This window comes from Solanum pennellii, chromosome 4 (assembly GCF_001406875.1).
Source record: "Solanum pennellii chromosome 4, SPENNV200".
In the NCBI taxonomy this organism is placed as follows: domain Eukaryota; kingdom Viridiplantae; phylum Streptophyta; class Magnoliopsida; order Solanales; family Solanaceae; genus Solanum; species Solanum pennellii.
This window is the reverse complement of record NC_028640.1, coordinates 2075639-2089109: the sequence shown is the minus strand read 5'-3', so window position 1 is coordinate 2089109 and position 13471 is coordinate 2075639. Positions and strand designations below refer to the sequence as shown.

General features: G+C 30.2%; 2 protein-coding genes across 2 annotated transcripts in view; one reads left to right on the top strand and one right to left on the bottom strand.

Annotated features, from left to right (window-relative positions):
- Positions 1-5279: 5279 nt before the first annotated feature.
- Positions 5280-8375, bottom strand: LOC107015643 (putative 4-hydroxy-4-methyl-2-oxoglutarate aldolase 2). Its single transcript, XM_015215974.1, has 2 exons — positions 8138-8375; positions 5280-6000 (listed from the first exon to the last, which is right to left on the bottom strand). The coding sequence occupies exon 2, from the start codon at positions 5984-5986 to the stop codon at positions 5486-5488; it is 501 nt and encodes a 166-aa protein (XP_015071460.1). The 5' UTR covers positions 5987-6000; positions 8138-8375; the 3' UTR covers positions 5280-5485.
- A 1923-nt stretch (positions 8376-10298) lies between these two features.
- The window catches only part of LOC107017190 (annexin D5), a 3916-nt gene continuing 743 nt past the window's right edge, over positions 10299-13471 (top strand). The window contains exons 1-5 of the mRNA XM_015217460.2: positions 10299-10503; positions 11127-11272; positions 11373-11591; positions 12767-12982; positions 13079-13168. Coding sequence (XP_015072946.1) covers positions 10428-10503; positions 11127-11272; positions 11373-11591; positions 12767-12982; positions 13079-13168 — 747 coding nt within the window. The 5' untranslated portion in view covers positions 10299-10427. The remainder of the gene's footprint in view (positions 10504-11126; positions 11273-11372; positions 11592-12766; positions 12983-13078; positions 13169-13471) is intronic.

Sequence of the window (13471 nt, the reverse complement as noted above, 5' to 3'; positions counted from 1 at the left end):
AGGGCGTTAAATAGACGATGTAGGTTGAATTTGAGCAGATCAAAATATGTCGAATTAATAAATAAGTGCTCATACGTGGATGGATAGGGCAAAGTAGGGGTGTCAAATAGGTTGATTCGATTGAATTTGTGTCAGTGTCGTCAAATATTTTATGAAGGATGGTCAAATTTTTTAATAATATATATATATTTAAAAAAGATAAACTCTATAAGCAATTCGATCTTGCATGCCCTGCATACTTCTGCACCTAATGGTCATCGAGCTATTGCTCACTTCACGTCATAGTTATTGAATATAGATATCGTGTAACTTTTAATATAATCTTGTGATGAAGAATATCTAACTAAACACTCTGACACTACTATAGCTCGCCCCTAATTTGGTTCTTTTCTCTCATTTCACACAAAGCATTTTCTCAAAGAATAGATTTATGGACCCAAACCTTTTATTTTTTTAAAAAAATATCATATTTAGCCTTACCAATTAGAGTGGATGCCTTGATGATTAAAATACTATGAAAATCTTTTGTATGGGTCCAATATTTTTATTTTGTCTCTTTTCTTTATTGAAAACAATGGTTTCTTTGCATTTTTTTCTTTCTCTATTGAGTCATGTAACCATATCAAAGATATAAAATTGATATAATATTAACTTTAAATTAAAGTAATTAAAATATAATAACAAGTTTTGTCCTTTTAATATGCACAACTCATGAAAAATTTAACAAAATAAGTTAAACGAAAAATAATACTAAATTTTGCTAGCTCGTCCAACAAAGTTGGTAAATAATTAAAAATCACAAGTTTTATAATTTAGTAAAGGAAAATATGTGAACAATTTACTAGGTAGAATGAATATTGTATTAAAATTAGCTTGATATTATGAATAGTGCTGGTAAAATGAACCTGTATTTTGGTGATCTGCCTAATTCGTTTATATTTTAACGGGTTGGGTGATTTTTTACATGAGTAAAATATGGGTTAATATTCATATTTAACCCATAAAAATATGAGTAAAATATGAATTAGCTAAATGAGTTAAGCTTCTAATTTGTATTCCCTAAAAATTCATAATATCACTAAAAATAGTATAACTTCTCTTCTTTTTTATGTTATTCTATAGAACTAAGTACTAACTATTATTCTTTATAATTGAAAAGGTGAAGTCTTTGATCCTCAAAAAATATATAATTCAAATGTACATTTTTTTGTTAATTATGATTATATATCTTTTATTTATTTAATTTTATTTTGAATAATAAATAATAGTATAAAATAAGCAAATCTTGTATTAATATTGACATTACTTAAAGTGCATTAAGCATATTTTTGATCTTGTTATTACATAAATTTATTTTATATTGAAAAGTTATACAAAAAAATTTTTTAATGATACAATAAAACTTTTTTTTTTTTGTTTAAAACAGAACCAAAGGTCCACTTTATTTCAAATGGACATAACCCAATTCTAGAATGAAACAAAAAGAAAAATAGAATTACGCAAGACAACAAAATTAAAAAAGAAGACAAATAACGAAGCCTGTTCAACATTTTCATCTAAAAAAAATTAAAATATATCTCCATATTAAATTATTAAGTAAAATACTATTTATTCATGAAAATATGAATAAATATGGGTAAACTAATATTTTATCCAAACCATTTATTACTCAATCACTTTTTACCCATATCAAATATAAACGGATTGAATTATTATTCATTTTAACCTGCCCATATTTACTTAATCCGTTCATTTGCCATCACTATTTCTGAACAAGGCAACATTTGACAATTCGGCCCGATTTATAAATAATTTAACAAAACGTGTAGAATAAAGATTATTCCACACTTGTGATATGTCCAATATAAGTTGTGAAAAAAGCGTAATTCACCAATAATATGATATAATTTGTGAATAATTAAGCAAGATAAGTAATATAATTTGTACCAAATTACTTATTACTCGGCCGATGCAACATATATAACTTGTAAATATACAAGACAAAAAATTTTGATTTTCGTAAAATTTATGAGCAATTTAACAAGATAAATGAAATAAAAATTGTACGATAGTTTTGCTCTAATGTCAAAATTCGTACGAGCATAGTTTTTCAAGTACGATGCCTACTTTACAAGTGGGAGTGAATTATAAATCCTGATACAAAATTAGTCAAACTCAATTACTTTTATTCAAATAACTGACTTTTACAATTTAAATTCTACAAAATTAAAATTCTTATTCCGCCCCACCCCTCCGTATATAATGAATGAATACTTGAACAACAACTTGCAAATTTTTGGTAAAATCCTTCTTTAATTTGTTAGCTCAACTACCCCCAAAAATAGAATTTATTCATTTAATTTACTTTAAAATTCTCTTTGGTAGTTATATTCAATTATGGCTATCTTGTGGTCCTGGTGGACCTATAGTTAAAATATTAAGTATACTTTTCCAACATAGACATAATTAATTTCAAGTGTAGCATGCATCTTTAATTTGTATCATACATATATATATATAATAAAAACAGATATTATAACTTTTACATAATGTGTCAATATTAATTGAACAATGAAATTAATTTATAGCACTATGGTTTATTTATATATGAATGTTTCTGACATTATATATCCACAATGTCCTCCTCCTAATTCCCATGAAGTGACAACCTTCATAGGAATTTTAAACATTCTTATGTTTAAAATTATATAATGTCCATATGGTGTATATATATATAACATTTACATCTATATGTTAAACAATAATAATATATATAATGTATACGAGATGCAAAGAAAATTATATGTTTCGATGGATGTTTTTATCAGAATTTATATTGTTTTAGTGTTGACACGTGAAAAACTACTTTATAAATATTTAAAAAGGTTTATAAAATTAAGGCTTTGGACTATTCCAATTTCCATCCATTACCAATACATTTTTTCAGTTAGATGTTTTAATTAATTTCTCACATACTAAAAATATCAGAAAATAAATGGACAAAGATTAGTTAGAAGGCCAAGATCCATTAAATAAGTTGAATCCTTAAAAAAAATGAAATGGTTTTTTTTTTTTAAAAAAAATTCATCTCTTGATATTAAGCTATATAAACAATTGACAATTTGACATATACTCCCTTCATCCCAAAATGCCACATGTCACTATTCGAGACTTAGTTTGATCAATTTTTAAATTAAATTGATATTTTAAAATTAAAATATTCAAAAATTTTCTAAAAATACTGTAAGTTGCAATAATCTTTATATCAATAAGATGAAAAAAAAAATATCTTTTTGACAAAATTTAAGTAAATTGATTCTGAAAAAATAAGACGTAATAAATATTTTAGAACGGTGGAGTAATTAACAACATGGGACACTCGTGTGCTATAACTTAATGGAGTAGGTTTAGTAACTAATATAATACACAATTAGAGCTAGAGCTAATTAGGCACAAAATAAAAAGTTTAACAAAACTTTCCAGATTAAAAAAAATAATTTTCAGATAAATAATAGAAGTTTGGTGAAGACATTGATTGCAATAGGAAAATTATTAGATTATCAATTTTTAAAAGGAAAATTAAAGGGAATACTAAATGTAGGAAATAGTGGGTTGAGATAAGTGGGACAATCTATACAATAATCATCATTCATAATAATATTGATTAATCAATAGTGGTTAAGCAGTTCTTTTTTCTGATAAGGATGCATACAAAAATGTTAATTATTGGCTATCCAAAAACTAATAAAATAAAACAAATTAATAACATGCAATATATAATAATAGTTCTAGGAATGAGTTGAATGAATTACTAAATGTAGGAAATAATGGGTCGATAGTCAATGGAATGAGATTAAAATTATGAGTTTCACATTTAAATTTCAGTAGAGGCAATTTATTTTAGGTGATTTATTCGTATCTGTTTAGGCATTAGAGAATTAAGTTATTCAGTACATATGAAAGATAACGAATGTTTAATAAAATTAATTGAGATGCATACAGAAAAATCGATAAAAAAAAAGAAGAAGAAGAAGATAGATGAATTATTTAATTGACAATTAATTTTCATTAACTTTATTGAAGAAAGACCAAAACAAAAAAGCAATTAATTGTGATTTACTTGATTGGAGAAAAACATAAAAGAACAATTACTTATAATTTACTTGATTGAAGAAAGACACAAAGAACAATTAATTGTTATTAACCCTTTTTTTTTAAAAAAAATATTATACGACGATATCCGTTTTGAGACATGTTTAATCCTTGATTGGCGTCAGGAATTGTCACTTGGGGGTGGGGGTAAGTAACGCTACAAGAAACTGAGAATTACATGGAAATTTTCTTGGGAATTAGTATGAAAATTTGCAAGAAAATAAGTTTCTTGTGAATTTTCATATACTGTATAAAACGCTACTTACCAAATGCAAGTAGAATTCCAGGCATTTGATTAAAAATGAAAAAATATTTAGCTCTTTACCGCAACTTTGTAGCGTAATATACGAACTTATTACATATAAAGAGAAGAAAAGTTAAAAGCAAATAATGTGAGAGCAACAAGTAACACAAAATGTGCAATCATTTTGTGGTGGGACATAAAATTGGAAGACATGGATGTAAGCTTTAAGATTTGTAGATATGCTGGTAAAATTCAATGTATCAATGGTCTTTTTGGCTGATTTCTAAAAGTTAGCTTTTTCCAAGTACAGTTTTGCTGTCACAGTAAAGATTCAGTTTGGCCCCACTTCTCGAATCATTCGATCATCTAGTTTATAGAATATGTATCAAATATACATACTTTATGCTAAGTATACATTTACTATTAATTTGATATACATACTTAAACACCACACTATACACACACTGATAGTGTATATATTGTGTATACTTCGGTCATATTGAAATCAATTGGTTCAAACATATATGTTTGGACATTGTGAAATGTTGAACTACTTATACCTGATCTTGTTTTCAGTGTGTGAACTTTAATACATAGATGTCTAGAGTCTAATTTTTCCTAGCTAATAATTCTACGATTTCGAATAATAAAAATGACGAAAAATTGTCTTTCAAATGCATATGTTGGAAGTCTGCTTGCTTCCAAATTGTTTGAAGTTTTAGGTTTTGGCATGCCAAACTTCATACATGTATGTTTTAAGGTTGGTTTAAAATGGCTAAATTTGCAAACATTTAGAAACTTTGGCTATGTCTCAAATAGAGAGATGTTGAAAGTGGCTATCTATGCAATTCCTTCTAAAAATCTTCCGAAGGACACTAATATATGCAGTGTGAAATATTCAGTTGAAATACTAAATAAACCATCTTAAAACGTGTTCACGACGAGTTTTGACTTACAACATACAATAGATTAATGAAGCTCGCGATTCCCATAACATATAAAGCAGTAGTAGTTAAGACTATATAAGCTCCATAAAAATAAGTTCACAATTGATATGCACTTACTTTAAGGCATGGTGGATGTATGTTCTCAAACACATAGCTCCATTTTAGAAATCAGAATGCCATCGGTATCTGCATAAAGCCACTCACCATCGCAGATTCTAGTCCCGGCAATGGTTATGGGAACGTGCTTCTCCCCAATACCTTTCTTATTTGCTTTCATTGGATGTGAAGCCAGAGCTCTGACTCCGATATCACAGCCATTGATTTCGTCCACGTCCCTTACACAGCCATTTACTACGATCCCAGCCCATCCGTTGTTTTGAGCTTGTACTACAGGGTTGCCACCCAAAATCGCACATCTTAGACTACCACCCCCGTCTACAACGAGAACTCTACCGTTGCCTTTCTCCTCGAGAAACTCACGAACCAAAACATTGTCTTCGAATACTTTCAGAGTGACAACAGGTCCAGAGAAGACTTGGCGCCTGCCATATATTTTGAAAATTGGCTGCAGTGCCCGTAGTTCACCGCTCACAATAAGCTGTGGATTTGCATCGCAAACTTCAGCAGTGGTGACCAAGGCCATCCTACGTCAAATACCTGCAGCGAGTAGAGGATATAATTTGTATTACTTGTAAGAAAATAAAACACATTCCTTTAGTTCTGCATCACATAAATGATCATCTTTGTTAATATCGAAAATACATATGAATCGAACGAATGGTAAAACAAGAGAAAAATGATGTTCTTTACGCATTTTATGTAATGCTTATGTATTCAAAAAGATGGTCCGATTTCACTTCTTCTAATTTGGCAAGACATTCAACTTCATGTATGAGAGAACGTAGAAAGAGAAGTCCACGGATCATGCTCCATACAGGATCCTAACTTCAAGAAACATTCAAATGAGATTACTCGAAAAAGTATCTAACTGTAGCCCCATTTGGTTCCACAAGTCAATTAAAACTGTTCAGCTAGATAAAACTCAAACTATAAACAAGAGGTCAATCACAAGCACCACATTCTTTGCATGAAAAATGATTCCCATCTCAATTGATACTCTCAATCTTATGTTTATCGTTATTAGCCAGAATATTGATTTCACCAGTACAAGCATTCAATCACTTATACAATCTGATGCTGTAATCGTGTTCTTAGGCTTCCAATCCTTACTTTAAGCCAGTTTCTATTATTACATGAGCATCATGAAATTCAACTTTCTCGTTTTAAACGGGTGCCTTTCGATAACCTATTGCATATAGGAATTGATCTTTAAGTCGAATTATTAAGTCCAAAACCTTGCCCTCCAATAATGGCTTTGGAAACCAAAAGCAATTGAGAATGACTTTCATCATTTACAATTGCTCACCTGAAGTTATCCAAATTGCGCCCTAGATCATGAGCTTAATTACTCAAAGCTCCCATGAAGTTTCGTTACCATGCCTTGCCAAATAAAAAGGAAGTCTTGGGAACAAGATAAAGTTAGAATTCCCCGACTTCTGTTCCTACTTATTAGCCTTCTTTATACTTCAATATCAACTTTGTTTAGCTAATCAATTGATCCTTGCCCATCTTTTGCTACCATTTAGGAGGATTGCATTGGACCTACGCAACCTCACTACAAGTTCTTTTTTTGAACAAATGGAATCAGGGAAGATGTATATAAATAAGCGCAAAATAAAAACTAAAATCACCAAATCAAACATACTTTTGATTCTCATCACATATTTGCTTAGATAAAAGATTGCTAATTTGTTAACCTGAGGGGCCAGATGATTGAATCCCTTTATAGGACAAATAATTCTGGTGGGTGAAATAAACACATCTACAAGAAAACCAAACATATTTATGGAAAATCCAACAACCTTATTTCCCAAAAATCCAACAACCCCACTTTACCAAATCAAGTAAATTCTTGATCAATCTCATAAATAAGCACCAAAATCATCAATTTACTCACAACAAATGGAAATTTTTCAAGAACCTTGGCACAATCAATTAAAGTAGCAAATAAAGCAACAAACTTAAAACATATTTATGGAAGTCCAACAACCCACTTAACCAAATCAAGTAAATTCATGATCAATCTCATAAATAAGCACCAAAATCATCCATTTACTCACAACAAATGGGAAATTTTCAAGAACCTAGGCACAATCAGCTAAAGTAGCAAATAAAGCAACAAACTTTGAACATATTTATGAAAGTTCCAACAACCCCAATTCATTAAATCAAGAATCTTGATCAATCATAGAAAATATTCAATAACCTAAGTACAATTAGCTAAAGTAGCAAATAAAGCTACAAACTTTAAACATATTTATGAAAGTTTCAACAACCCCAATTCATTAAATCAAGAATCTTGATCAATCATAGAAAATATTCAATAACCTAAGCACAATTAGCTAAAGTAGCAAATAAAGCTACAAACTTTGAACATATTTATGAAAGTTTCAACAACCCCAATTCATTAAATTCAACAATCTTGATCAATCATAGAAAATATTCAATAACCTAAGGACAATCAGCTAAAGTAGCAAATAAAGCTACAAACTTTAAACCTATCTATGAAAGTTTCAACAACCCCAATTCATTAAATCAAGAATCTTGATCAATCTCACAAATAAGCACCAAAATCATCAATTATACTCATATCAAGTGAAATTTTTCAAGAAAGTAAGAAACTTTAAACCACAAATTAAAACTGGGAAATGGGATTTGAAGGAGGAGGTTATACCTGCTGGAGATGAAGTAGATTTTTGCTGACTTGTTTGAAGGTGGGAGAGGAAGAGAAGAAGAGATCTGGATCACTAGTAGATCTTTGCAAACTGTATTATAACTTTTTTTCCCTCAAAAATAGCCACTGTAACACCACGTGCCTCCTTAAAAGAATCTTAGTTTTTTTCCTATACAAATATAGACAAAAATATCAGAATTTTTGAATGTCTGTTGTCTGAGGAGAGCATTAGGACAACCTGACCTTTGCTATATGACATATTTTCGAAATCGAATTCAAAATTTATAATTAAACACTAGAAAGATAGAAATTTTTTATTTGTGATAAGTACCTAAGGAGTTTATGCATATTGTGACTTTCTTAACTTAATAGATGTTCTTTCTACATATTCTATTAAATTGTTGATTTTACTATAGATTGTTAGAGCTAAAATAACTAGAAAATAGAAACGTTAATATTCGTTTAGGATCAAGTCTTATACCATTAAGGGGTCGTTTGGTAGAGTGTATAAGAATAATGCAAAATATGGTGTATTAGTAATGCTTGGATTAGTAATACTTGCATTATTAATACTTGCATTAGTTATGCAAGCATTATTTCTTATACATTGTTTGGTTTGTATAAGAAATAATAGATCTTGCATAATTTCTATTTGAAAATATATGTTTACAAAAATACCCTTCACATTTTTTTTATTTTTACACTTTCTTGCAAGTTGCAACAAAGTCATTTGTTAAAGCATCATCAACTCCTCCTCCTCCTCTTCTTCTTCTTCTTTCTTGTTTTTTTCAAAAATAATATTAAATAGTTGTAATATTTGGGTCAAAATACTTTTGTGAAAAGTTGGAAAAGAATTTTTTTTAATCAAATTTATCGCCACAATAGTAATTTTTCTTATTAAATTATGTTGAAATTAGATTATTATTTTTTACAAAAATTATATTTAAGAGGCTATAAAGTCTATTAAAAACACCAACAAATTAAAAGACAGAGAAAAATAAATGAATTTAAAAACACACGACAACAAAGAAAATTAAAAGAAAAGAAAATGTTAGGAAATGTTTCAAAAAGGCTTTGAGGGTAGTTCTGTAATTATTTAATCTAATGCAAGTTTTAAATATAATGCATTGCATAATATTTTTAGAAAAAAAATTATTTTTAAAAAATACCCTCCACAAATATGGTGGAAAGGATATTAAAAAAGTTTTTAAGGGCAATTGTGTCTTTTATAATGTTAATGCATGCATTAGAATCCATTGCATTACTAATGCATAGAAATAGACGGTATTAGTAATACACTCTTTAATACACAAGGTAACGTCCACGTACGGCTCCGTGAGAAGGGCGGTGGACAGAAATGGCCTTGTTGTACCTCACTCTCGTCTTCAATGGGGTCTGCTCTTTCTTTTTTGGGAGAGTATGCCAATATGATCTTAATGAGGTGCGGGGCTAGAGTGTATTACTAATACAAGTATTAGTTATGCATAGATTAAAAAAGTGTACCAAACAAGGTACTACTAATACATCAAGCTAATACATGCATTATTTTCTCTAATACACTCTACCAAACGACTCCTAAAAGTATCTCGATACTTTATAATCATAAAATTACATTTAATGATCTTAAAAATTGATTGATCTTAAACTATTAACCTTTTACTTGTCCAAAGAGCAAGCCTTTAAAGTCAAAAGTCGAAAAATAATTAACTTCAAGTTTTAAGCATAACATGAGCAAAGTAAAAAATTCAAAACTATCCATTTCTAAAATAATCTTTATAAATCATTACCTTATAACTTTTATTCATTTCTTTTTAATTACAAATATACATTTCACACCTAACAACTAAGTCAACAAAAGCAAAAAAAATTTCTTTGTCATAATAATGAGGTACCATAATATGGAGGAGGTAACTCCTTATCGTATCTATAGTCAATATTTATACTAAATCAATCAATCAATATAATTTTGTTAATTAAAAGTTAAAATTAAAATACATAATCATTTAATAACATAATTAAATAATACACGTTGACACATATTTTATTTCTCACATAATCTTTTATGGTGAGACGCATTTGTAGTTGTACCATTCATGTAAAACTTTCCAATTCTACCCTTTGAATTACTTGCTTTTGTATATCTCCCCTTTAATCTATTGAAGTTCTCTTTGTTTCTCTCTCTCCCCTCAACAAATTTTCGTGAGAGAGAGAGAAACAATTCGTAACAAGGAATTAATTTTGATTTTTTTATTAGTTAATTTGTAAATAGTCGTAAAAGATCATTCATAATATGGCTACCTTGATTATACCTCCTGTCTTAACTTCGCCTCGCGATGATGCCGCACAACTTTATAAAGCTTTCAAGGGTAATTCAGTAATTTCACACTATTGAATACTTTTCTTATTCTTCGACTTTTGCTATTTCGTGTTGCTTTGTTCTATCATCTTGCGGACCTTATTTTCGTTTTAATCTGACTTTTCTTTTGCTTTTTTAAGCTGATGATTTCAGACTTATGAGATTACACTGAATATGTTGTTAATTTTATTTTTTTAATTATTAAAAGCATTTTTGGTCAAGATTTTCCATATATACAAGTATTTATTTTTCTAAGAAAAAGGGTTACTCAAGAGGATTGATGTGTTTGGTCAAGTTTTTTTTAAAAAGTGAAAACAATATTTTTAAATAGTAGATTAGTAGTAGATGTTACCAAAATACTTTTTGAAAACTTTGACCAAATTCACACTTTCCAAAATTGTTTTTCTAAAAGAACACTTTTTGAAATAAGCAAATTTAAAAAGATTTAGTAAACATTTTCATATATAACAACACAAAATACCATTGTATCATATAGTCTTTAGACATTCTTATTTGAAGTTTGAATTCAGAATTTGAATTTTACGAATTCAAAATTTAAGATTCTCAACATTGAACGCGATATATATCTTTTACTATTGCTCATATGATAATTACTTTCTTTTGCTATTCCAGGATTTGGATGCGATACTGCATCAATCATCAACATCCTTGCTCATCGCGATGCAACTCAACGCGGTCTCATTCAACAGGAATACAGACTTATGTATTCAGAAGAGCTTAGTAATCGCTTATCAAGAGAGCTTAGTGGTGACAACAAGGTATATATATGACGTTAGAATTTAACTTGTATACATCGATTTTGCTTCAAGTTGTCTTGTGTATATGTTGATTTTGTTTCATTTGTATCGATAAATTCAGAAAGCATTCTTGTTATGGATGCATGATCCAGCAGTAAGGGATGCTACTATAGTCAGACAAGCGTTGAGTGGCGTTGTTGTTGATCTAAGAGCTGCTACTGAAGTAATATGTTCTAGGACTCCTTCACAGATTCAATATTTCAAACAAATTTATTATACTATGAATGGTGTTTACCTCGAGCATGATATTGAGTCGCGAACATCTGATGATCATAAAAAGGTATTGATCTATCGTTCTGTATTTGATGATGATTGTTATTTGTTGCCCTCAGAGCAACTCCCTCTGTTGTTTGGTTTTTGAAATTCCTCTTATGTAGAGATCTGTTTTTTTGATGTATCTGTTGTTCTTGTGTGAATCTTTCCCTTTCTTTCTAATTTTTTTGCTCACTTGGTGACTCGAACTCACAATGTTAGGGTTGAAAGTAATTAGAGGTGGTTATCATCTGAGCAACTCCCTCGTGTCTCCATCTGTTGTTGGTTTTTGAAATTCCTCTCATGTAGTTATCTACTTTTTCGATATATATATTTGTTGTTCTTGTGTGAATCTTTCCCTTTCTTTCTAACTTTTTTGCTCCCTTGGTGACTCGAACTCACAATGTTAGGGTTGAAAGTAATTAGAGGTGGTTACCATCTGAGCAACTCCCTCTTGTCTCCATCTGTTGTTGGTTTTTGAAATTCCTCTCATGTAGTTATCTACTTTTGCGATATATATTTGTCGTTCTTGTGTGAATCTTTCCTCTTTTTTTCTAATCGTTTCGCTCCTTTGGTGACTCGAACTCACAATCTTAGGATTGGAAGTAAGGAGTGGTTACAATTCGAGCAACTCCATCTTGTCTCCATCTGTTGTTGGTTTTTGAAATTCCTCTCATGTAGTAATCTGTTTTATCGATATATCTGTTGTTCTTGCTTGATTCATAGCTCTTTTTTCTAATTCTTTTGCTCCCTTGATGACTCGAACTCACAATCTTAGGGTTGGAAGTAAGGGGTGATTACAATTCGAGCAACTCCCTCTTGTCTCCATCTGTTGTTGGCTTTTGAAATTCCTCTCATGTAGTAATTTGTTTTTTCGATATATTTGTTGTTTTTGTTTGAGTTTTTCCTCCATTTTATAATCTTTCTAGCGGAGTACTATACCTTCGATAGGAGGAATTAGTTTCTACTAGAGCAAAACTATAACAAGCAGTGGCGGAACCAGGAATTTTATCAAGGGATGTCACACTATTAAAAAGTAGATACACATCGAAAAAAGGGAACTCAACATAAGTATATATACATGATAAAACTTTTATGTGAATTTACTCGTGTTAAAGTAGATAAAGCTCAGTAACCATACGTGAAAAATTTACAAAGAAGATACTGATGTATGTATTGGTGTTGTTTGCTTTTATATAACAGTTGCTTCTATCGTATGTAGGTACGATACGCTATGAAGGACCTGAAGTTGACAGTGCTTTAGCGGAACGTGATGCTAAAGCTCTGTATAAAGCAGGGGAGAAGAGATGGGGTACCGATGAGAAGACGTTTATACGAATCTTCACTGAAAGCAGCAGGGCACATTTGGCTGCTGTTAGTTATGCTTATAAAAGCAAGTATAAGAACAAATTGAGAAGTGTAAGTTCACTTACTTTACTCTCTAATCAGCTTAACTAATAACCTTTATAAGTCATAGTTTACTAATGTGTTTATATACTAATTAATGTTACACAGGCTGTAAAAAGTGAAACCTCAGGGCTCTTTAGATTTGGCCTCTTGTCTATCTTGAGATGTGCTAAGAATCCAGCAAGCTTCTTCGCGAAGGTATTGTTTACCATACTCCGAAGGTCTCTATGATAAATATTAGTTGGTAATTTTGTAAAAATTGTAACGCTCAGGGTAAAGCATACATCCTGCCTATGGTAAGTGTCGGAGATGGTCTTAGGTCGGAGTCTTGGTTGAACAGAGCACTAGATTTGACAGGCTTGGTTAAGATTAAAGTTGTGTCTAGTTATCAACTATAGATTTTGGTATGATGGTAAGACCTTGATCCTAACAAGTGGTATCAGAGCACAGATAATGAGTTTCAATCCCACGAACAATATGTTGCATGGGGGGGGGGGGGGA

Coding starts and splice junctions, on each gene's coding strand:
- LOC107015643 (XM_015215974.1), bottom strand. CDS start 5,986: ATGGCCTTGGTCACCACTGCTGAAGTTTGCGATGCAAATCCACAGCTT.